Source organism: Equus asinus, chromosome 10, assembly GCF_041296235.1.
Source record: "Equus asinus isolate D_3611 breed Donkey chromosome 10, EquAss-T2T_v2, whole genome shotgun sequence".
NCBI classification, from domain to species: Eukaryota; Metazoa; Chordata; class Mammalia; order Perissodactyla; family Equidae; genus Equus; species Equus asinus.
In genome coordinates, this window is record NC_091799.1 from 16109087 (window position 1) to 16133979 (window position 24893).

At 60.7% G+C, this 24893-nt stretch overlaps 1 protein-coding gene across 2 annotated transcripts in view; it reads right to left on the reverse strand.

Moving 5' to 3' along the window:
• Positions 1 to 24893, reverse strand: part of NCS1 (neuronal calcium sensor 1) — a 50071-nt gene that overhangs the window by 11547 nt on the left and 13631 nt on the right. For both annotated transcript variants that reach the window (XM_044778547.2, XM_044778548.2), the window contains exons 2-6: positions 14670 to 14694; positions 3677 to 3815; positions 2363 to 2441; positions 554 to 642; positions 104 to 181 (exon numbers count right to left, since the gene is read on the reverse strand). In XM_044778547.2, coding sequence (XP_044634482.1) covers positions 104 to 181; positions 554 to 642; positions 2363 to 2441; positions 3677 to 3815; positions 14670 to 14694 — 410 coding nt within the window. The remainder of the gene's footprint in view (positions 1 to 103; positions 182 to 553; positions 643 to 2362; positions 2442 to 3676; positions 3816 to 14669; positions 14695 to 24893) is intronic.

Sequence of the window (24893 nt, forward strand, 5' to 3'; positions counted from 1 at the left end):
TGGCACCTGTGGGAGGGGTGTCCACTCCCTGCCCACTGGGGCCCGAGGCCAGGCCCCCACGCCTTACCTCCCTGGTCAAGGTCCAGCCTCACCCTGGTCTCACCTTGTCCATCATGGCAAAAATCCGGTCCACCCTCTTCTCGGGGGTGTTCTCCTCCTCGGGGAGCTCCACGGTGTTCCCCTGCCACGGACAGACAAGGTGGGGGCTGGGCTCCTGGCGCTCCAGGCTTTGGATCCTTTGCCCAAAACTTTGCCCCCCGGATGGGAGCTGGTTCCAGATGCAGACTGCCTACTCCCCGCCACGCCCCCACCATCTCTGCTGTTCTGCTCTGGAACATGCCACCCACCCCAGCCCCAACATCACCCCAGCCCCCACCCGCCTCCCTCCCGAGGTGCAGATGTGCAGAGTGACCGCAGGCAGTGACCCCACCTGGCCACCTCTTCCCCAGGCAGAAGAGCGGCCGCACCGGGGTGGTTCTCCCAGGCCAGGACCTGTCACCAAATTGGATGCCTCTCCTGCCACCCCCTACTCCCCAGGCCCCGGGCCGCTCACCACCATCTGATAAATGGCGTCCACGATATCCAGCATCTCGTTCCTGGTAATGTAGCCGTCGTTATCCAAGTCGTAGAGCTTGAAGGCCCCTGCAACCAAGCAGCAGGGCTGTCACCCCCGCCCAGCGCAGGGGGCTCTGCCACGCCCCTCCTCCCTCTGCACCTCTGCACACAGTCGGCACCCACGGCCCCATGCTCCTCCGGCCCATGAATGTTCATGTAGGGCTAGACGTGGACCGACACAAACGTGACACGAATACGTGCACCATTTCAACTAGGGTTTAAAGAAAAGAAACAAGGGGCCAGGCCAGGGGTGCAGCGGTTAAGTGCGCATGTTCCGCTTCGGCAGCCTGGGGTTTGCTGGTTCGGATCCTGGGTGGGGACATGGCACTGCTTGGCATGCCATGCTGTGGTAGGTGTCCCATGTATAAAGTAGAGGAAGATGGGCACAGATGTTAGCTCAGGGCCAGTCTTCCTCAGCAAAAAGAGGAGAATTGGTAGCAGTTAGCTCAGGGCTAATCTTTCTCAAAAAAATAAAATAAAATAAAATAAAGAGATGAAAGGTAAACGGGAGCGGGCAGTGCGTCTGCGAGAGCTGAGGCCTCGGAGGCTGGCGCTGAGGGATGGAGGATTCCGGCCGCGCCTGCTCCCTGTCCCCAATCATGCCGGACTCGCTACAGTCAACTCAGAAGATAAGACAATACACCTCGGGGGGACGGGGAGTTTTTGCATAAATAAAATTCTCTCTCTTATTCCGAAAAATAAAAAGAAAGAAAGAAAAGAAAAATGCGCTGTCGGGTTTTCGTGTTGCCGGCGCGATGCCGTGTGAATGTCTTAGTGAGCTGAGGGTCTGCATCTTCTCTCAGAGTCCCCTTCTCGCAGCCCAGGTTCCAGCGGGGCTGCACACTCTCCCCTCTGTATCCTCCTCTCACCCCCCCCCCCCCAGGGCCTCGCACCTGCCGTTCCCCTGCCTGGAACTCTCTCCCCACCTCCTCCCCAGCTCTCACCCTGCCCCGCGCACTCCTGACTCATAAGAGGGTCAGCTCCTCTCCTGGCAGCTCACACCTCCCTCCGCCTGCCTCCGCTGCAGTTTTACGGGATTTTTAAAAATAATGTCCCCATGCTAGACTGACGGCCATGAGAGCAGGTGCCTGTCTGTCTGATTCAGCCCTGGATTCCCAGCCTCCCGCACAGCACTGACGAGTGGCTGTGTTCGGTCAATATCTGTTGGGGGGGATGCGTGAATGAATGAAGGGATGTCAGTCATCAAAACAGCGGCCACCTAAGTGGCGGATGCAGCACGGGAACCAGTCTTTTTTTTTAAAGATTGGCACCTGAGCTAATGTTGCCAATCTTCTTTTTCTTCTTCTTCTCCCCAAAGCCCCCCGGTACACAGCTGTATATTCTAGCTGTAGGTCCTTCTAGTTGTGGTGTGTGGGACGCCGCCTCAGCGTGGCCTGATGAGCGGTGCCATGTCTGTGCACAGGATCCAAACCAGCGAAACCCTGGGCCGCTGAAGCAGAGCATGGGAACTTAACCACTTGGCCTCGGGGTGGCCCCGAACCAGTCTTTGAAGTGCCCTCTGCACTGCCCGTGGTCCCAGCTCTGCACCTGCTGGAACGTTCCCTTTATTCCTGCCCCACCTGTCCACCCCGCCTGATTAAGCCACGCTCCTCCTGCCCAGCCACCTCCAGGACACCTCCTCCGACATGGAAAGGCAGGACGGCTGTGCCACTCTCTCAGCCCCGGACAGTCGGCCTGGCCCCGGTCTGGCCTCCCTCCAGCCTGGGACCATCCGGGCAGGACTTACACCGCAGCTTCTCGTCCAGGGTCCCCCTCGAGGTCACCGACAGCGCCTGGATGAACTCAGAGAACTCAATCCGCCCGTCCTGACAGGAGAGAGAAGGGTGGGGGTGGCCTCGGTCAGCGTCAGGCTGGACCTTGGGCGGGTGGTGACGGACAACAGCAGGCGCCAGGTACCTATGGCCAAAGGCCACCCAAGTGGACGAGGGGCAGGAGGAGGAGGACGGAGGGGGAGGGAGCAGGATTAGAAACACGACAGGAAGCAGGGGTCGGGCTAAAGGGAGAGCTGACTCCAGGTCTGATGGGAGAAGGAGCCAGAAGGCACCGCCAACACACACCCCCCTCTCTGGGCAAATGCCCTTCCCCTGCCCAGAACCGCAGGCTCAGCGGCCCGGGGAGAGGGCAGGGCTGCAGCCTGTTCCACCTATTTGTTTGCAAACAAGGAAACTGAGGCTGGGAGACGGCAGAGCTCTTCCCAGGGCCAGGCAGTGTGACTGTCAGCCTGGGGACCCCGGGGAGGGAGCCAGGGCAGGAGGGAACAGAAACCACCCGAGGGGCCAAGAGCACGGGGCGTGGGAACCAGTCACAGTAAATCCACGGTGAACACGGGGGAGCCAGGAAAAACGCGTGCTTGGGTCAGTCTGGAGGACGGTGGCTACGTCAACCGTCAGCATGGCCATCGCCAGGAGGGGACACGCGCCACAACACGGATGAGCCTCGGGAACATGATGCTCAGTGAAAGAAGCCAGAACAAAAGATCCCATAGTGCACGAGGCTCAGAGCCTCAGTTTCCTCGTCTGCAAAATGGGGGATATTAAAAGGACATACCCCACAGGTGGCTGTTTGTCAAGCTTCACTAAAAGGCATCCACGGAAAGAGCTCAGCACACAGTAAATGGTCAGTAAGTGTTGGTGATGACTATAAACCCTATGACCTCTGGAGGCACTTCCATTTTTGTGCTTGTAAGAAAAAGGTCAAGGTTTCCATGGGTGTGATGCGTGTATGTATGTACCTGTGTGCACGCCATAGGTGTGCACACATCTCTGAGGGGTGCATGTGTGGGTTTGTGTGTGCGCACACTTGTGTGCACCAAGAGTGCACGTGTGTTCACGTGTGTGTGCATTGTGGGGTCATGCATGTGTACATGTGTGCGCATTGGTGTGCATGCGAGAGTGCACACGTGTGTGTTCCTTCTCGAGAAGGGAGCGTCAGCAGGAGACGGGGGGTGTGCAGACGCTGCGGGCGCCCGCGGGAGCTGAGCATGCTGCAGGAGGGAGGGGGGTCCAGGCAGCACAGGACTCCCCAGCGGTCCCGGGCTCACCTTGTTTTCATCAAAGACGTTGAAAACAAACGTGGCGAACTTGGTGGGGTCTCCAAACGGGAAGAACTGCTTATAGATCTTCTGGAAGCCCGCCGCGTCCAGCTGCCCGCTGGGGCAGTCCTTGATGAAGCCCTTGTACCTGGAGGTGGCAGACCAGGCGAGAGAGTGAAAGAGATGCCAATATCGCCCACCTGCCGGGAGCTCCGGCCCGGCGCCCCGGAGGCTGTGACTCCCTGTGCAAAGAGACAGGGCCACACAGGGGTCGTGGGCTCATCCCCCTCTGCCTCTCACTAGCTGTGTGACCTGGGACAGGTGACTGTACCTCTCTGAGCCTCATCTGTACAAGGGGGATAAGAGTTGCCATGAGATCAACCCAGACACCGTGCATAGAGCCCTCGGCCACTCAGCCCCGCGCTCCCCACAATGGGGCTAAAACAAAACTCACACCAACAACCCGGCTGAAGCTGCGCTCTTGCACGTGGCACTCCCGCCTCCCCCACCTTCTCCACTGAGCCCCTCCTGGCACCACAGAGCCAGGAAGGCTGGTGATGCTGGCAGTGCTGGTGGGCAGAGCCACCATATGGGGCCAGCAGCTGGCTCCTCCCACACGCCTGCACCCCCCATTATGCACAACGCCCCGCCCCAGCTCTGTTCCCAGGGTACTGTGTAAACAGACGCAGGAGCAGCGCAGCAAGCTTGGAGGGCGCCCTGCTTTGTTCCAAGCAGACTTGACCACCCTGTATCCCCAGTGCCCAGCACAGGACCCTCCAGATACCCGGCCAGCTGACGGCAGCACAGCTTTGCGATCCAAATCCCGCTTCTACCATTTGCTAGCTGTGCAACCTCAGACAAGTGCCTTCACCTCTCTGAGCCTCAGTCTCCTGATTTATAAAAGGGGACGGTTATTGCCCATCTTGGCAAGATTGGAGGAGATGATGGTGTAGCATACTTGGCACAGGGCTGGACATAAAAAATAATCAGTAGCATCATCTTTAGTATTATGGACTCAAATGTGCTGTTTTAAACCAATTTACGCGTTGGCCCCTACGGGTAGTTTAGCAACTCCAACGGGGACGTACATTTCCGCGGAGGATTCCCAGCACAGAGGGAAGCTAGGGGGAGCGATCGGCTGTCATCCGCTCCAGCTGAGACCTCCGCTGGGCCCCTCTCTGCTGGGAACTCAGCAAACCCCAGGCTCCTGGACTGCCCATAACAGCGCCATGAGCACGGCACCGTGATGAAGCCCGCTCTAAGGACGGGAACCGGAGGCTCAGAGAGGGCAAGACTTGCAAGTCCTTGCAGCCCAGCCCAGACTGGACCTGAGGTGGGGAACCGGGGTCACCGCTGAAGGGCTCAGGTGCCCCGCTGTGCTCTGCTCTAACCGAGACCCACGTGAAGAGCCCACTCTCCTTCTGCGGTCAAGGAGAGGATTCTGAGAGAACCGCACTTGAGGTCACTGGTGGCGCTACAGCTGGGGTCCATACACAGAGGGAGCACGTGGAGAAGCCACTGTCCCCCACCCATGAGAGAACAATCTAGGGCCGGGAGGGGGTGCTGGATGCACAGGGACCTGAAGGGACATGCAGGGCCCCCGAAAGAGGGAACCTTGGGAATTCTGCACCCTGAACGACCGAGGTCAGATGTCAAAGAGATAACAAGACAGGACTCTGGCTAACACATCAGATGCTCCTTAGGGGTGAGGGGGAGGCTGGGAGGAGAGCAGAGAAGATGGAGTGGGGTGTGGGACGTCCCTCCTGGGGTCAGGCTGGAGCGGGCACCACCGTCCCCACAGGGCCCACAGCAAGCGTGAGGTCGCAAAAGAGGCCAGGCCTCCGCGCCCCTTGCCCCCTCCCCCTGGGGGAACTCGAGGTGGACCCAGGGGGGTCCCACCCTCCGCCTGGATCTTTGCAACAGCCCCCTGCTGGCACTGAGCTCGGCCTTTGTGGATGGGACCTCACGCAGCCGCCCCCTCACCCTTCACAGTGGCTTCAGGGACGCCCATTTCACAGAGGGAGGCACTGAGGCACCGAGCTCGGGCACCCCTCCCACAGCAGGGACCAGGCAGGGACTCGGCCCTCCAGCTCCTCCTCTTAAGGCCTCCCTCTGAGCGGGCGCTCGGGCCCAACTCTCCACGCCCGGGCCAGGAGGCAGAGACACGGGGAAGGGGCGCTTCGGAGACGAGACCTGGGCTGTGATCCCAGGCCCCCGGCCAGGACGGTACCCGGGCAGGAGGAGGGGGTGGGCCTGGCACCAGGACTTGACGATCCACGTTGGGGGGGCCTCCCACTGTCACCAGCCGGCTCTGGAGGCTGGGAAAGGGGCCATGACTTCCCATCGGTCTCCCCCCGAAATTCCCAGTTCTCCACAATGGATTTGTGTCACTTGAGTGATTCTAAAAGGTTATAAAAAACAATAAAGGGGAAACAAATGGCGCCCAAGGGCCTCTCAGGGACGGGCTCCTGCTCCTGTGGTGGCTCACAGGGGGCCGGCTCCCCGAGGGGACGGCATTGGCCCCGTGGAACAGCAGCAAGCCACGGGGGGGCTGGCAGGGGGGCCCCTTGGCGTTAATGGGGGGCAGGCAGGTACAGGGAGGCAGCCTCAGTGGGGAACCTTTGGGGGCCTGTCCCATTACCCCTGCAGAGGCTGTCAGGTCACTGGGGGGCTGCAGCCCCCTTTGGGGCCGTTAGCAGGGCCCCAAGAAGCTCCCCCAGGGGGCAACACCCAACCGATTAAGGGTGGCCCCAGCCCGATGGCCCAGCCTCCCCTTGCCACCCTCCCCCACCCGCATTCCACACCCAGCCACACGTTCTAGAGCTTGTCCTGCGTCTCCAGCCTCCAGGCCTGTGTACCTGCAGGTCCCTCTGCCTGCCAAGCGCGTCCTCCTCCTCTTTATCTGGCTAATCCACTCATTTACCAGCTCCCTGTCTAGGCATCACTTCCTCCAAGAAGTCCGCCAGGTCCCCAGAGGCTGCCCTGCTCCTCTGCCCCCAAACCCCTTGCAGGTCCCGAGCACAGCATGCACCACGCTGTGTCGCATTTGCCTCCAGGCTGTGCCCCCCACCCGACTGTTAGCTCCCTGACACCATGGCATCCCGATGCCCAGCCCAGGGCCTGGCACACAGATGGGGCCTCAGTAAATGTCCAGTGAGCTCAGTGAGTGAGCTAAATGAATGAATGAACACACAGAACTGCCAGGCAGGGACAGAGCGAGAGCCCATGTGTCTGGTGTCTTTCTCCTGAGCCCCGGGGACCAGAACCCGAGAGCTCCCTGGGGATGGTTAGAGAGCCACTGACGTGCTCTCACTCCTCTGTGGATTGTTGGGGAACTGGCAGCCCAGAGAGGGAGAGAGACTGGCCCAAGGTCACACATCAAGTTAGCAGCAGAAACAGGGCTCAGACCCAGAGTTCCTGCCTCCCACGTTCCTGCCTCGCCCGCCCTTCCAGCAAGCCAGGCGGCACCACCCCCGCATAAACGCACGGTAAGGCGCCTGCTACCCAAACATTACATAACCCCATTGTTCATCGTCAGATGGGGGGCACCCTGCCTGGCTAGAGCAGAGAGAAGGGGACGTCTGAGCTGCACCAGACACTCAAGTTGCGCCCGGGCCCCGAATTCGCCCTGCAAGTCATCACAGCTCCAAGGCCAGGACTCCACGCCACGGTCCGTCCCCCACCCCTGCACCAGGCACACACCCCAAGGCGCTGCTGCCTCTCAGTGAAGCTCCTGCCTATGAATTCTGTCCCCAGAATGACTGAGCCGTGACTCCTCCCCCACCGGGGCCCAGGCCTCAGGCCTCAGGTCCCAGCAGGCCGGCCCCTCCCTCTCCCCCCGCCGTCCTCCCGCTCTCCTCCGACAGGCTGCCGCCTGGAAACCTGCACCCGTGCCTGCATGCCCTGGCCCCGTCCTGTCTCGCTGTGAGAGGGACCCCAAGCTGACCTTTTCCTGCAACGCCCCTCAGTTTCCCTGCCCAGAAAAGAAGCGGCTCAGGCTAGACGGGGTTTCTCCACCCCGGTACCACCGACACTTGGGGCTGGACGATCCTTGGTGACAGGGGCTGTCCCGTGCTCTGCAGGGGGCTGAGCAGCATCCCTGGTCTCCACCCACTGGACGCCAGTGGCACCCCTCCCCCAAGTGATGCCACCCGAAGGCATCTCCAGATGGGGACAGAACCACTCCAGGTGAGAGCCACTGGATGAGATGGCCTCTGAGGACCCCCACAAGCTTGGGAGGGGTCTACCACAGCGTCTGTCTTTCCAGGGGTCTCTGCTTCTGAACCACAGTTGCCATCAGGGACCTCCTGATCGCCGGGCGCTGGGCTGCTCACTTTCCAGGCCCGATTTCACCGAATCATCCCAACAAGCCCAGGAGGCGAGGACTGTTATGCCCATTTCACAGACGGGGAAACTGAGGCTGGGGAAGGTAAGTCCTCTCCTGGCTCAGGGCCTTCACCCGGCTGCTACTTCTGCTCGGCTCACTCTTTCCCTCCTCCTTACTCGCCTGACTCCTGCTCACCACTTTGTTCCGGGCACCTCCCTTCTAGAAGCCCCCTCTGGCCACCCCAGACTGAGTGATGCTCCAGTGCAGACACCCACAGCACCCTGTCCCCGGCTGGGCCTCGTGCTGCCTCACGCAGCTGTGCACAAGGCAAATGAGCTGTGCAACCGCGAGATGACGGACCAGCGCGTGCACCACACGGTCCACCAAGGCAGGACCATGTCTTCCAGTTCCCCTGAATCTGCAGGGTCCACCACTGAGCCTGGTACACAGTCGGTGCTTGAGGAATGTCAAACAGAGTCCCGCGGCCAGCAGATGGGGTGGCCAGAACGGGGGCCCTGTGCCGCCGCCTCTGTGCTCTCGTCGGACGGGGTGATGGCCGGGCTCCGGCATCCTGCCCATCTCAGAGTCGCAGCCGAGGCCCGAAGCCCTCGGTGGGCCTGCTCTCCCCAGCCCCTTCCGCTTCATTCCGGACCCAGAGCGGACACGACAGTGGTCCTAGCATCGTCGCAGGCACCGGGCGGGCCGGGGAGAGGCGGAGAGACACAAGAAGGCATCCTGTTACCACAGTTCTCACCGAAAACTGGCAACTTGGGGGGACCCGTCTGGTCAGGACAGGCTCTTGGGGCCCAGGCCCAGAGTCTCCAGCCACCACAGGGGACGGACGGACGGCCCTGGGGTCCACCACGCAGGCCCCACCGTGACGCATCCCCCGGGGGGCACCCACTTCAGACAGCACTTCAAGAGCGCAGCAGAAAGGAGTGGGGGAGAGAGCTCTTTGTTATTATTATTATTATTAATCCCCGTGCTTATTGTTTTACCGGCTGCACTGAGCATGCAGGAATTCTGCAATATGAAAAAGGAGTTGAATTTTTTTTTTTTTTTTTTGGTGAGAAGGATTGTCCCTGAGCTAACATCTGTGCCAATCTTCCTCTTTTTGTCTGTGAGCCGCCACCACAGCACTGACAGACAGACGAGTGGTATAGGTCCCTGCCCAGGAACCGAACCCGGGCCGCCAAAGCAGAGCAGGGCACACACAAGTTTTTGAGAAACCTGTGTTTGTTGACTGTGTTTGGGAGCTGCCTCTTTGAGACACACTGGAGATGAGAAGAGAAAAGCCTGCATTTGACAACTGCACTCTTACCCTTCTTTAAAAGGGAAAAGGAAAAAAGAAAGCTGTCATGTCATAAAAACACTGAAGGCTGAACGCCACTTACAAGACACGCTGGGCTCCCTCTGAGCCCTCCTCCCACCACCCCCTCGGCTGCACCAGCCCCTGCTCCCAGGAGACTCCAGGCACCTGTCTCCTTCAGTCCCTGCCGTCCCCAGCCCCCAGCACTGGCCTGGCACATAGTAGGTGCCTGGGGAAGATTTACTGAACCAACCAACCAACCAATGAGTGAATGAGCGAGGGCACGCTCGCCACGCACGACACACGAGTCCAATTCCAGCCGAGCTTCTCGTTTTCCGGGGGCCCAGAGCAAGCCCCAGCGCTGCCAAGGCCTTGGTTCCCCAAAGGCCCCAGCCTGCTAGAAGTTTCTGGAATCCACCGCTCCCAGTTCCCATGGAACTTCGCCCTCTGGGACGCAGCTGGCAGCCAAGCCCGCATCGCCCTGCATGCCCATCTCCCTCCCCGCCAAGGGCCCCTGTCTGCAGTGTGAACGCAGGACACAGAGAGAGACGAATGAGGAACAAGGCGTAACCCCAGCTGCAGGCAGCCGAGCGGCCTCGCCAACCGCGTGCCCAGCGTCTTCTCCAACAGACCCCTTCCTGGCACCGCCCTCCCGGGGCTCCCTGGACACCTGACTTCACACGGTCCCGGAGGAGGGTCCCAAACATCCCTGAGGATGACGCCCCTACCTCTCCCTGCTCGTCCTCCCAGCCCGCCGCCCTCAGCTCTGTGGGTTCCCGGAGCAGGAGCCAGCAGCCCTGAGCCCGAGAGCCTGGGCCAGGGGGTGCAGTGAGCTGGACCCAGACACACCCACCCACCCACCCACCCCCAACACACACAGAGCTGTGCAAATTGGGCAAGGGTCTCTGCCACCCACCCCGAGCCTCAGTTTCTCCAGAAAACATAAGAGGAAAAAAGGACCCATACCCCTGACGCTGCCTCCCCAGCGCACCCACCGCCAGCCCCCGGCTGGCCTCCCGTCTTTCCCTCTGCATGTTCCTCACCGTGGAACCGTGTTGGGGGTCCCACTTGTGACGTGCTGCTTCCACCCAGGGTCGTGGCCTCTTCGTTCTCCAGGTGACCACAGTTTTCACTCATCTTTCAGGGGCTGCCGCTCCCTTATCAGCCCCCCGTAGGGTTCCTGACCTTCCACTGTGACGAGTCAGCTCAAAGGGGGAACTGAGACGGGCGGGGGTGCCAGGCTGGCTGCAGACCCCGGCACGGGCCTCACCTCCCTAAGCTTCCAGCCTCGTCCTGCTGCCAAACGCAGGCAGCTGCGCCAGCCACCCCGAGCTGGGAGCGGCCGGGAGGACGCCGCGGGGCACCCAGGTGGCGCTGGCACAGGCATTGCATGGCTGTGACCTGACCTATGCTCCTGACCACCTGGGGTCTGGGTTCTCCTGGAGGACCTGGGACCCCACCAGCACGGAGGCCTGAGTTCTAGGCCCACTAGGCGGCCTGGGAAAATCGCAGAATCTCTTAACAGCCCAGGGCCTTGGTTCCCCTCTCTGGAGCAGCCACTAAACGTCAGCACAAAACAAGACGATCCTGTACGGACCCAGAGAAACCGGGGCCCGCGGTCAGTGCAGACCTCTCCCAGGAGGTGACGCTGCAGCAGAGACGCCAAGATCTGGGAGCAGAGGGAACAGTAAGGACGGAGGCTCTGAGGAAGGAATGAGCTTGGGGGGGGTAAGGGGCCACCAGTGTGGCTGGTGCCCAGTGAGCGGGAGAGGGTGAGGTCGGGGATGCGGGGATCCCTGAGGGCCAGGCAAGGGCTTCAGGTTTCATTTTAGCGCCGCAGGAGGAAGCTGCAGGTGCACCCCGCCCCGCCCCCGGCTGCATCTCCCCAGGTGCTCGCAGGCAGGAGAGGAGAGCTGTCCCCTGTGCCCTGTCCTCCTGTCTTCCCACTCCCTCCCCAGACGTTTTCGCCCTGAGCTGCTGGGCTCAGGAGCCCTGAGTGTTCCAGGGGAGGGCAGGCACCGGTGCATCCCCAGCTCCTGGGCGCCTGAGAGCTGTTTAGAACATGAAGAGGCACAGGCTGGAGGCTGTGGTGAGAAAGGGCCTCTGAAAATGGGCCTGGGCATTTGGGACACAGGCGCTCATCCTATCCGTCTCCTGTGCAAAGGACCAGGGGCACGGTGGGCCTCATACCATCCCAGTGAACCAGTGAGGTTCAGGCCAATCAAGGGATGACAAACGGGTTCACTCTGTGTATTAGAAACAACTGCACCGGCTGCCCAGAGCACTGGAGGAGACTGATCCAAAGCGCCATAATCTGTGATCCACTACCAATGTCTGCTGTGGGCACAGGCAGGGACAGTGGTGGTGTGAGTGTCACTGTTTAATCATCCCTCATCTAGCTTTGACCCGTGTGAGGTAGGGATGTGGAACATAGCCATTCTAGAATGCAACAGTGAGGTGGGTGGTGAGCTGACCCAGGAGGGCCAGAGAAAGGCATTGGGTCAACTATTTCCAACCTTGAAGGCACACCAAAATGCACCAAAGGACATTTACTTGTCCACAGAACTTCCTGACAGAGAAAAGACCATTTCTTTTTTTCATAAGCTCTTTAGAGAGTTTTCCTACAGCAAGGACTGGGCGTCCCACAGCCCGGGGGCCCGGTTTTCTCATGGGAGCCTCGGCAACTGCTCTCTGTGGGCCAGCTTCTCTGGCCTCCCTGCTGTTTCTCAAACATGCCAAGTCTATTCCTACCACTGAGCCTCTGTCCTTGCTGTTCCCTGTGCCTGGAACACTCTCCTCCAGGCTGAGTCCTTGTTGTCCAGATCGTAGCTCAAATGTCAGCTTGATCAATGAATCAAAGCCACTCCACCTGTCTGCGCCTCAGTTTCCCCATCTATGTAACGAGGAGGGCACCCTCAATCTCAGGATCGCTCCCTGGGTTGTGCTGATGAAGAGATCAGTATTATTACTATTGTTAATAACACCAACAGAGAGAGGATTCCCAGGCTCTGCTCCAAACGTTTTATATGAATTAGCTCATTTATTCTTCACAATATTCCTATAATTTGACTATTTTTACCCTCACTTTCCAGATGGGGAAACAGAGGCACCGAGAAGTCCAGTAAGTTGTCCCAGGTTGCTCAACCAGGATGTGGAAAGTGGGGATGCGAGCCCAGCACCCGGCTCCAGAGCCCCCCGGTCACCTTGCCTCCCGCCTCTCCAGGAGAAGGCCCAGGGGCCTCGTCCAGGAAAGGGGACCCTCCTCCGGGTGACTGTGAGGATGGAATGAATGAGGCCCCGTCTGAGTGGCCTGGCCCACAGCGGCCAGAAGCGTCTCCATCTCTCCAGGACAGACCCCCCCTCTGCCTGCCCTCTCCGAGCCTCATCAGCCTGGAGCTGAGACCCCCGACGACGCCAGGACGGCTCCCAGGTGACGGCAGCGTGTGTGAGGCACCTGGGCCGGGCCCTCTGGGTGCTGAGGCCCGCTCTGGCTGGGCCCTGGGGATGCAGTGGTGGACAGGGCAGTGCCGGCCTCAGGGCCAGGGGTGCAGGCAGGGAGGGATGGAGACGTGTAACTGCTGCCCGGTGAGTCCCAGGCTGTGACAGTGACGGGGCCCTCACCCAACCTGGAGGCCTGAGGTTGGGGGCTCAGGGGAGGAGGCCAAGGGTGAGGAGGGGGCGGCCAAGCAGAGTGGAGGAGGGGCATTCCCAGCAGGGGGACCAGCCCAGGCCAAGGTCAGGAAGCCCCCGAGAGCAAGGTGAGTCCGGAACGGCGGGCAGAGGGAGACAGCAGTCAGGCTGGAGGGGTCAGCAGGGCCGGGCCGAGTGGGGTCTCAGAACCACAAAACCACGACAGGGCGTGGACTTCACCTGAGGTCCGGGGAGGGTTTAGGCAGAAGCCTGGCATCACCAGGTTTATGTTCGACAAAGATTCCTCTGGCTGGTGTGTAGGAAGGAGGGAGATTCTGTACAGATGGGGAATCCAGGAAGGCTTCACGGAGGAGGTGACTCAGGTGAGCTTTGGGAGAGTAGAACTCAGACAGCCTAGGAAGGAAGGGTGGGGCGTTCCAGGAGGGAGAGCCTCGGGGATAAAGACCTAGAAGCAGGGATGTTTCTGGAACGCTCGCCGGGGGACGTGGAGAAGTGGAAATGAGGTTGAAGGCAGGTCAGGCCCACAGCTGGGTCCCAGGATGTGGGGGAGGCAGGGGGCAGTGGCTGCTCCCTCCACGTGCGTTCCCCTCCGCCCGGCGCAGCCAGCCCGTCAGCCGGTTCTGCCCAGCTGGCCGGGTGTCCAGCCAGGGGTCAGCAGAGCCGGGCAGGGCGCCCTCACAGCCTGGCCCAGGGACACGGAGGCACAGGGAGTGGCCCCCAGAGGAGCCGGGTCCCGCCCACCGCAGCCTGGCTGTGTGACAGAGGGCATGTTGCTAGGCCTCAGCACCCCAGCTGAGCAGCGGGCGGAAGACCACTGGCAACAGCCGTCGTCTCTTGGGCACTACGCCCCGACCTTTACGGGGGATGTGTCCCCAGTGCGTCATCACTCCTGTCACACACGTGGGGAAACTGAGGCTCAGAGGGGTTGGACCACTTGAGGTCACTCGTATAGGACAGATGGCCAGGACTGTAAAGCCCATTTCTAAACCACCAAACCTCACTGAGGTCTCCAAGCTCCCCTCCGCACTCCCCCAACCCAACTCGGGTTCGTCTTAAAATGAGGGCCCCTCCTGTCTGCTCCACATCCCATGGGCAGCGACAGACAATATGCTGCTCTCCTCTCCCCAGCTCAGGGCAGACATCACTAATCCATTACAGACCTCATTAATCCCTCACTGCTATACTTTCCATTTGTTCCCTGACATACAGCCTCAGAATCCTTCTTAACACGGTACTCCAGGCAGCCACTAAGGATTGATCAGAGCTGCACCCATGAGGGAGCTTATTTTCCATCCCTGATCCAGTCTAATCCATCACGTTGTAGAAGGGGCGGCTGAACCCCAGAGAGAAGATGCTTTAGTGATGAAGCCGGGCCTGGGACCCAGTCTCCTGACTCTTTTCTGGTCCAAACCCCTCCCTCGGGTGAGCAGGACCTGGAGTGAACACTTCAGGGCTGGTGGTCCTTAGAGACGCCACATGAGGCAAGGCGTTGCCAGACCCCGCCCATCCCACCCGGGTTCGGTTGGATCTTCGTCACTCCCTCGTGAACAAGGGAATCAGAGCAAGGCGGCCTGGCCTGGTTTGCGGATGAGCTGCTCTCAGAGGCCCCTCCACGTGCCCCTGTCCCGGGCAGCCGGACTGCTGTCCCCTCAGCATGAAGCCAACACCCCCCACCCCAACCCCCACCCACAGTTTAGGAAAAAGCAGCTACTCACCACTGCTGGACCTCCTTCTCGGTAACTGCAAGAGAAAACAGAAAAGCAGCCTTTTAGCTCCGGGAGGTGTCCTGGGGGTGGGGGCATGGACACTGGGGGACATCCTCCCACCCTCCCCACCCGGCCCACGGCCTGCCTGCCCACAGTGGGACACTGGCCGGCTCTGAACAAGACCACAGCCCCCAGGTGAACAGCCCCAGTCAGGAGCTGTGTGTCGGGCCACCCCAGCAGGGGACAGCCCTGGCCCATTCCCTCCCAAACCCCCCGTGCTGCCGGGGGACCAAAAGAACAGCCTGTCAGGCGCAGGGGTGGACCTCTCCCCTGTCCTGGGGTGGGCAGGCAGGACGGTCCCGCCCAGCCCAGCTTTCAGACACCCTCTCCCCATCGCTCAGCCCCGGGGAGAGTGGGCCGGGGAGGCACTGGTGCCAGGCCCGCAGCCGCCTGCGGGCACGTGGGGCCAGCAGACAGGCTGAGCCCCATCCCGGGCCCGTCCCTCCAGCCCCTCGCAGGGAACAGTCCTGGGTCTTTCACAGGCGAGACGAGAGCGGGGCGGAGGACCAAAGGCTGGAACGAGCCGTGTAAAGCAGCTGAACCTCCCGCCGAGCCCAAATAGCCACTCTTTACTGAACCATGAAACAAAAAATGTTTTTTCTGAAAAGTACTGAATCAGTTCAAGTCGAATCAAACAATGTTCTCTCCAAAATCACTGAACGGGAACATCACAGCACCGCCAAGGGCACATTCGCTCTCTGCAGGGGGTGGGGGGGCGTGGGGGGCCTCAGGAGAGCACCTCCAGCTCCCCGTGCCTCAGTTTCCTCGTTTGTAAAGAGGGAATAATAGTAACAGTACCTGCCCCGTGAGCCGTGCCAGGGACTCAATTGTAACAGGTGCGGAAGCTCCTGACCCCAGCTCGGAGCCGGCACTCAAACGTGCTCAATACAGGCTGTGGAATGAATGAATGAATGAACGAACAAATGAATGAACGAATGCACGAATGGACAGGAAGGCGGGTGCTAGGCGGAGGGCCACCGAGTTGCAGAACTGGAATCTCTTCCCAGGGAACTGGGAAGGGAGGCCCTGTATTGTCTGTGCCTCGTCAGACCTGGGAGGCCACCCCTCAAACACAGCTCAAAGCCCGCGGGAGTCCCTCGAGCCCCCCGCGGGTCTGAGCCAGGGCGGGCCTCTGCGCTCTGGCTCAGCTATGCCGACAGCAGCTCTGAGGGAAGACAGCATTCCTCTGCCCTGGCTCCAAATGGGGAAACTGAGGCACGAAGGGGCCAGGACATGAAGTGGCAGGGCGAGGGTCTGAACTCAGCCACGAGACCCACAGCCTGGAACGCGGTGGTCAGACTCCTGGAGCAGGCTGGAAGCTTCCGCCGCCTGGCCCTCCTCGTCAGCGCTCACCTCCCACAAGCCCAAATGAGGGCCTGAGGAAGGGACCTGTCAACGAGAGGCCGCGGAGAGAGGTGCCGGTGACCCAGGACAGCCAGACCCAGGGGAAAAGAATGCAATTTTCCAAGAGAGTTCTGGTACAGGGTAGGGGGTGAGAGAGGGGTCAGGCAGGCCTAACCCAGGCTGGGCAGCCCTGGACCTGCCACTCAGGCTGGCAGTGCAGGGCCGGGAGCTCAGGGTGTGGACTCTGGAGCCAGACTGCACCAGCTGGGCTCAAATCCAGCTCCACAGTTTCCTAGCTGTGTGTCCTTGGGCAAAGTACTGCCCCTCTCTAAGCCTCAGTTTCCTCATCTGTAAAATGTGCTTGTTGTGAAGATTAAAGGGCTTGGTGCTCTCCACCTGCACAAGAATCCCATAGGCAGGTGTGATCCCGTTTTCCCAATGAAGAGACCGAGGTTCAGACAGGTCCGCTTACTTGCCTGAAGGCACCCGGGGTCACCCTGCCAGGATATGGCAGCTCTGGGACTGTGTTTCCAGAGCCCAGGATGGACAGCCCATTGGGTACCCTCTACCCACCCCGAGTCAGCCAATGAGCTTCATGACCTTGTGTGACCTTGGCAGCACGTGACATAAACTGCAGGAGCTGGGTGGCAAGGGCTCATGGGCACATCCACTGCTGACCTCAGGCATGGCCTCACAGGGCCAGAGAGCCTCCCCAGAATCCCCCAGCTCAGAAGCCCCAACCCTCCCCCGGCCCCAGCCCAGCCCCAGCCTCCAGCCTGCCCCAGGCTTTCAGCCTCCAGCCTCCCCGGTACCCCCTCACCACCCCCCACCCCCGACGAGACCCCAGGATGCAGGTGCCATGGGCGCTGGGCAGAGGGAACATAGTTGGCCGTCCCCTCCCCCATTAGAACGGTCCCCAACACAGAACACTGGGCAGCCAGCAGGCTAGGCAGCCAAGCCCCAGGGGATGTGAGCCGGGGTGGGGGAGAGAAGCCCTGCCCGATCCCATAAGCAGCTAATTAACCTTTAGGAAACAGACAAGGCCATCAGGCGTCCCCAGGCACCTTGCCAGGGCCAGTGGCTTGTCACTGCTTCTCTGCCTGGAGCCTTGGAGGGTCTTGGAGGGGGAGTGGGCAGCAGGCAGCCCTCTGGGAGCCTGGCCACCTGCCCCGAGCCCCTCGACAAGGGTCAGGCAGATCTGTGCTACCACCCCAGCCTGGACATGACCGGTGTGAGCCTCTGTGCAGGGGAGGAAGCTGAGTGGGGGAGGCGGCCTGAGGAAGGGGCCCGGGGCCACAGCCGGAAGAGGAACAGCAGGACCTGTGCTCGACACAGGGACCTGCGGACTCACCGCTCCACCTGGGTTTCCAGAAGCTCAGCCATGCCCACACCACCTTGGCAATTCTCCCCATCCACCTGCCGATGACCCCTCGGGGTGTTTCTCTAAACCGGCTCACTCTTTTCACCTTCTTGCCTAATCTCACTTCAGTCTAAGCAGTAATACCCACACAATGACCAGCGACGTGGGCCAGTCGCATCTTTTCTAATACACAATAAAAAGATAACTATTAAAAGATGAGCATCCTTGATCAAACCTGGCCTCCCCAGTCGTGAGACACCGTGACCTCCTGCGTCCCGTGACGTGAGGCGGCCGAAGGACACGGCACCTGCGGAGTTCTCCTGCCAAAAACCTTTGCGCTGAGTCTAATCACGGGGACATAATCAGACATACCCAGTGGTGGGACATTCTACAAAACAAGTGGCCAGGACATGTCAATAAGTCCACGCCATGAAAGGTAAAACAAGGAAGGGATTGTTCCGGAAAAAGACTAAAGAGACAAGGCCACCCAATGGGATTCGTGACACCTGGGTTGGGTCCTGGATCAGAGTTAAACACCGGCGATAAGGGACATTGATGGACTCACTGCTGATTTTCTTAGGAGTGCTAACAATGAGAGGTCACGTGGGAGAAGGTCCTTTCTCCTTGGAGCTGTATCAGGGGTGAGGGTCAGAAATACGCACAGATACTTGGGAAGAGAGAAAGGAAACGTGGGAGATGCTGACTGCGGGCGGATCTGGGGGGAGGCCACACAGCTGCTCCCGCGCTCTTATCTCAATGCTTCCCTCGATTTTTCAAAATGAAAAGTGGGGAGGACACGTCTGTCCTCATCAGCCCATTCTGTGTGCTGTCCCCGCACAGCGCCAGAAGGGCCTGGGGTCCTGCCCCCAGCAGCTCCGACCCCCTCACGCAATGGGAGGGAGGCGGGGGATGGGGACAATTCTGGGGTCCCTCTGCCTCCACCCAGACCTCAGAGTGACGGTCCCAGGCTCAGGCTCCCAGGCTCAGCACCATCCCCGCTTCTCCCGGGCCACCATCCAAGCGTGAAATTAACAGGCGTCCACCCACACCGCCCTTGCACTTGGCGGATCCCTGCTCAGGGCTCAGGGCTCAGAGCCCAGCAGGAAGGCAGGCGGTGCTCAGTGCCTCTAGCCCCAGGCCCCTGCCCACCCCCAACACCCCCACCCCTTGTGACCCCCCCCTTAAGCTCCTCTCACCAGTTCTGCCTCCAGGCCTTTGTACCTGCCATTCCCTCCGCCCAGAACACTCCCCCTCACCTTTCAGCCTGGCGACCCCTACACACCTTTCCAATCCCAGCTGGGATGCCCCGTTTCTCGGAAGCCCTCCTGACCCTGCCACAGCCCCCTCCGAAGCCCCCTCAAGCGGGAATCACCGCTCTACAAGGAGTCTATCTTTCCATCAGCTTCACAACGGAGGGTCAGGCGGGGAGGGGGCGGTGGCAAAGGAGAGTGGTCCGCAGAAAGGGCTCCGCGGTCAGCCCAGCCAGGGCTCTGGCGGAGGCTCTGGTTGCGTGGCCTTGAGCAAAGAGCCCCATGCCTCTCATCGGCAGAACGGGACGAACAGCCTCTGTCGTACAGCAGGGGGATGCAGTGAAAGAGCTCGGACGATGTCTGGTACCCAGCAAGCACTCAAGGTCATGTGGGAGGAGCATTTTTTTCGTCTTATCTTCCCAGCTGGACCCTCAGCCCCCAGAGGCCGAGGGACATCTCCTGGCCTGTCCTAGCCTCACCCGCGGAGCCCGGCCCGGCGTCCTGCGCACGGGAAGCCGAGAACAAACCCTTGTTGATGCCCCCATCGTCACAGTGCCACTTGGCTCCGTTTGGAACACATCCTGAAACACGGTTCTCACAACGCCTTTACCTTCACAGGTATGACCAGCTTTGGCCAATTTTAAAAAGGAGCTCCATCCTCCAGCACACTCCCGCCTCCAGGCCAGGGGGCCCAGGCTCGTCAGGAGACCAGTGTTTAAAACCACAGGGCCGAAACGGTGGGAGGCTCGGGGTCAGCATCCTATCTTGGCCACTTGTAGACTGGGTTACTTCCAACAAGTTACTTAACCTCTCTGAGCCTCAGAGTCCTCATCTGAAGGATGGGGTATAAACTCCTACCAGGCAGAGTCATCAGGAGGGGTTCTTGAGGTGGGTAGGAAATTCCCAGCTTAGAGCAGGCACAGAGCCACGAGGAGAGAGAGGGGCTGGGCGTCCACTCTACTCCTCTCCCACTGACCCCCCTGAGAGCCGGGGAGGGCAGGGGGAGGAGGGGCCCAGGCCCTGCGGCTGCCCAGCCTTCGCCCCAGCTGGCTCCCTAGCACCAGGCCGGTCCCCCGGGATGGTGGGGGTGCCTGCAGCGCTCCGAGGCCGCTCCCCGCTCCCGCTCCCTGCCACCAGCTCTCGTCTGCCGGTCCCTGCAGCCCGGGACGGATGCTGAGTCTGATCTGATTTCCCTAAAGCAGAATGCCTCTCTGCCGATGAAGGCTCAGCTCCAACACGGCGGGAACAGAAAGTGGGGGCTGGCGGCCCCCACGGAGGCGTGGGGGGCAGCAGGAGGGAGCGAGGGCAGCCGGTGAGCTCTCGCCGGCCTCTTGAGCGTCCCGTCCCGCGGCTCACCCAGGCCTGCTTCCATCTCCAGGGAGGAGGCTGCGTGCATGTCGCCTGTGCTGCCCCACCCCCACCGCAGCTGAAGGGAAACCGTCAGCAAGGGGCCGCCCGTGGGATCAGCACAAACTGGGGGCCTGGCCACCAGCAACCCCCCGTCACTGAATCCGACGCTCGCTCCCATTAATGCAGACACCTCTGACCACTGACTGCCTCGGCTTCCAGAAGGGCAGCTTCCCTTGGACAGCTCTCCTCCGGGCCCAGGCCTCTCCTGGCTCCAGCTCCGACTACGGGGGTCTCCGAGCCCCCTTCTCGGCACCCTCCTCACGTGGTCTCCGGGGGCGGCGTGGGCGCCCTTGCAGGCCTCACTCCCAGGCTCCTCGCCAGTCGGGCCCCCTTCTAGCTCCTCTTGGACGGCCCAGGGGCCCCTCACGCTCCACATGGCCCAAAGGGACAGCCCCCAGACCAGACCTCCCCCTCCTGGGTCCCCATACTGTGAACACCCCTTGTCCTACCCTACCAGGAGTCCCACTCACCCTGGCCACCTGGAAAACACGAGAACAGCCCCACTGTCCAGGGCCAGCCCAGAGTCCCCCCACCCCCACCCCCACCCCAGTGCTGTGCCAGCTGCTTCCCAGCCTCCCCCTTCCCTCCCATTGATTTCCCGCCCAGCAGCTGCCAACATTCCTAATTTGGTCATGTCCCTCCCCTCTTAGCAAAGCTTCCTCAGAGAAGGGAGGGCACTTGCTGGTGGGTTCTGCTCACCAGGAGGCACCCTCCTGCCCCACGGAAGCCTGACCCCCCTCCACCCCAGGGACAGTGACCCGCACCCCCCGGGAGGGGCAGCTCCCTGTGGTGAAGGAGGCGAAGCATGCTGGTCCTGTGGGACTTGGATTCCAGGGGTCTGCCACTCCCTTGCTGCATGAACTGTCACTGCCCCTGTCGGGGCCTCAGTTTCCCTGTCTGTGAAAGGCTGGTGGTCCCTCCTCCTGCTCACAGCAGACATGACCTGGCTGTGCCAACTGTGAGGCGCTGCACGCTGGAGGGGGCGGAGGACAGGAAAGAGAGTTAACTGCCTGCGGGGTTACCCACCCACACGTCCGCCACCCCCGAGGGCTGGGTGCGCAGACACCTGCGCTCTCTAACCCTCCAGGTGCCACAAGCTCCCCCAGCCCCAAATCGCTTCTCCGGGGACAGCCCACGGACACACACGAGGGGCAGCATGGCAACAGAAGGGTGGGCACACGCCCCGGGCCGGACACCTGGCCGGGTCCCAGCTGCACTACTGAACCGGGTGGCCTTGGGCGGGCGTGGCAGGCTCATCGGGTAGAGCTGCCGCTGGAAGGTCAGATACGACGTGAGGACACGCACAGGAACCGCGAGTCTCAATGTCGCTGCTACTGCAATTCGTAGTCAATGCCTGTGCCAGGGTGGGAGGGAGAGGCGGTCCCTCTGCCCGCCCCACTCCCGTTTTCCATAAATGCCCAGCTGGACGGGAGCCGGGCCGGCCTGGGTTTCATCAGGAAGAAAGCTGGCCTCCCGTCCAGAATTCCCAGGCCCTCTGGCTGAGCTGGGCTCGGAGCAGCCCCGGTCCCCGCCGTGCCCTCAGCCTCCCCTCTGGGCTCCAGACCCCTGCCCAGCACAGGGGCCGCGGCCCAGCCTCCTTGGAGCTCCCTGTGTCCACCCACGTGGGCTGCGGGCCAGCCGGGCCCACCGCAGTCCCCGGGAGAACCGCAGGGCCCCGCCCACTCGGCTCACACCATCCTGTGTGCTGGGACCGAGGACGTCAGAGCGCCAGCCACAGATAGGTACCCGCGAGACCCGTGAGCCACTGCCACTGCTGGCCCTGCACCGGTCCTTCACACACAGGATTTCAGAGAACCCCACAAAGCTCCAGGGGTCAAGGTCACAAGGAGGCACCAGGGTTCAGGGGGAGGCACGCCCCCGGTCACCCAGCTGACCAGTCTCTGACCGCTGCCTGGGCCCTGCTCCTGGCCCCCGCCTCCCCTTACATCCTCACAGCAGCCCCCTCCAGGCTAAGAGGGGCAGAGCACGGGGTTACAGGAGGGCTGAGCCGCCCTGGGGCTACCTCAGCTGCACAAGAGCCCATTTGGGGCACGGGAGGAGTTCAGGCCCACAAGGCCTGACTTCAGGAACTCGGAGTGGATGGTGGCTCCCTGACCACAGAGGGCAGGCCCAGGACAGGGCTTGGCCAGCTGAGCCCGACTCCTGGGACCTGCTCTTCACCCCCCTGAGCTCAGGCCTGGCTGACCTGACCCGAAGAACCTGGGCTCTCTCCCACTGCAGGCCTTTGCACCGACGGGTCCACCCCCAATCTGGTCACTGTGTGACCTGAGTCAACGCACTCCCCTCTCTGAGCCTTGGTTTCCTCCTCCATCACGGAGCTGCCATCAGAGACAACAAAAGGACGCAGGGCGAAAGCTCTGAGCTTGAAAGCTCTGAGGCCAGCCTGTGATGAGTTATCTACAGGGAAACGTGGACCATCACGATGCCAGTCATGGTTTGAGAATAAGATGACAAGGTCTCACTGCCATTGGGGCAGCAGGAGATGCGGCCGGCAGGCTGGACGGCTGATGCTAAGACGGGAAACTCCCTGGGATGCAGAGAGGAGCCGAGCCATCGAGGGAACGCAGGTGTGGGAGGATGCTCGGAGCCGCTCGAATCCCAGTTCGAATTCCCCTGCATCCCTCTTGGCCACTCAGCATCCTCCCGAGCCCCAGGTGGCGCCCAGCTGAGCTCCTTTGCTCCGCCAGACCCTGTGCTGAGAGGGGGTCCCCAACAGCCCACTTCACTGATGAAGACGCTGAGGCTTCACAGACAGACAAAGGCACTCGCCCGAGGCCACGTGGTCAGAGGAGGCATGGAGGTGGTCAGTGGTGGTCACGTGGAGGTCACATGGAGGCGTGGAGGTGCGAGCCCAGGTCAAGAAGGCTTTAGCCCAGAAACGGTCATCCCCAAGAAGGGGCCGCCCACTGAGCCCCCCAGGCCATGGCAGGCACTCGCCCAGCACCGCTGAGTGCCAGGGACTGGGGTGCACGAGGCTTGGGGTGCTTGGTCCCCCAGGGAGCAGCCGGCTCCTGCCCATCAAAGCGCCCTTGGCAGTGCCTCCCCGGAGAGGCCCGGGCTCCAGCTTTCTCCTGGACGCTGTGACCCTTCTCACTTTCAGACTCACCAAAGAAAGCTCGATTCGTGATTCTTTTCACTCCAAGCCTCAGTCTTCCCATCTGACAAACGGGGTAGGCATGTTCACTCCAGCAGCTCTCAGGGAGGTGACAGTGCTCCGTCCCTGGAGCAGGGCCATGCGGAGAGGAGGCGACCGGCTCCCAAAGGTGCCCTCCCCAGAGCCCCTGACAGCAGAGGGCTGGGGCCCGGGGCGGGCGCAGGAGGAGAGTCCCAGGCCACCACCGAAAACCAGGTGCAGTGGTATTTTGCTCTAACAATAAAGTCATAAAATATACTGATTTTAATTTCTATATAAGTACCTTTTCCCAAAAACTTCTCAGTAAAGCTGCAGGAAGGTATACTTGTCCGGTGGTCTCCAGGCAGAGCCAGATGCCATGCCATGGGCATTGACTGTGTGCCCGTCCTGGGCTAGGCGCTCTGCAAGCACAACCTCGTTCAGTCCCCGAACGATGCTGGGAGGCAAGGACTCCAATTATCCCCATTATACGGATCAGGAAACTGAGGCTCCGGGAGATGAAGCCACTTGCCCAAGGACCAAAGTCAGTCTGCACTGGAGCTGGGACCAGAACCAGGGTCTGTGTGACTCCAGAACTTGCTGGAGAAGTGCAGGGTTTAAAACATCACACAAATGCATTCTGGGAGTTACCCTCTTTATGTCCTGCTTGACTCCTGAACCACGTCATCTGGTCCCCTCTTTGGCTTCTCTGACTCCCTAATAAAGGGCCTCGAGACCTGTTGATCTATTAACAACTTGCTTTGACTGAGTGACCCAGACCGAGGCACAGTGACATAAATTCAAATCCTGGCTATTCCACGTTCCAGCTGTGTGACGTTGGACAAGTCAGTTAACCTCTCTGAGCCTTAGTTTCCTCATTAGAAAACTGAGGATGATAAAACTCACCAGCTACATACATAGTGAAAAAGACTGGAAGGAACTAGGTAAAAATGTTAACAACAGTGACCTCAGAGACCGGTTTTGTTTTCGTCTTTGTGACTGCCTGTATTTTCCAATTCTGTCCTTCCCCAATGGCTGGGGGCTCTGTGGGGCAGGATCTGTGTCTGCCTAAGTTGCAGCCACGTTGCAGCCTCTGGCAGACAGCAGGTGCTCAGTGTGCGTTTGTTCTCGCAGAGCGTGTGGTGTGTGTTTTAGGTGAATGAGTTGCAAAGTAGAGACGTCTCTAAAACTCAGTTATTCCCGGCTAACAGGAAGATTTGCCCCCACAGTGACACGCGCCTGCTCTCTCGCTGTCTCTCTGTCACACACGCATGCGCACACACACACACTTACACCTCCCAAGGTAAGACCCCAAGAACCACTCCCTGGTTCAAGCTCCCTCTCCTGCCAGACTCCGAATCTTCCAGAAGAGCAGCTGCAGAGGGAGGTGCCTGTCCTTTGAGACCTTGGGAAAGGCTGACACACGGGGCCTTCTCAGGACTTCTGGTGGGGAACCCTGCAAACATTCCAGAGCCGCGCCAAGCTACGTGCTCAGGGTTCAGCCCAATTCCAGGAACACTTTCCCAGGACCTGCCAAGGTCAGAGGCTGTCGGAGGCCCTGAGGCACCTGGTCAACAGGGTCTTTCTCTGAACTGAGTCATTCTTTTTTTTTTTTTTGAGGAAGATTAGCCCTGAGCTAACTGCTGCCAATCCTCCTCTTTTTGCTGAGGAAGACT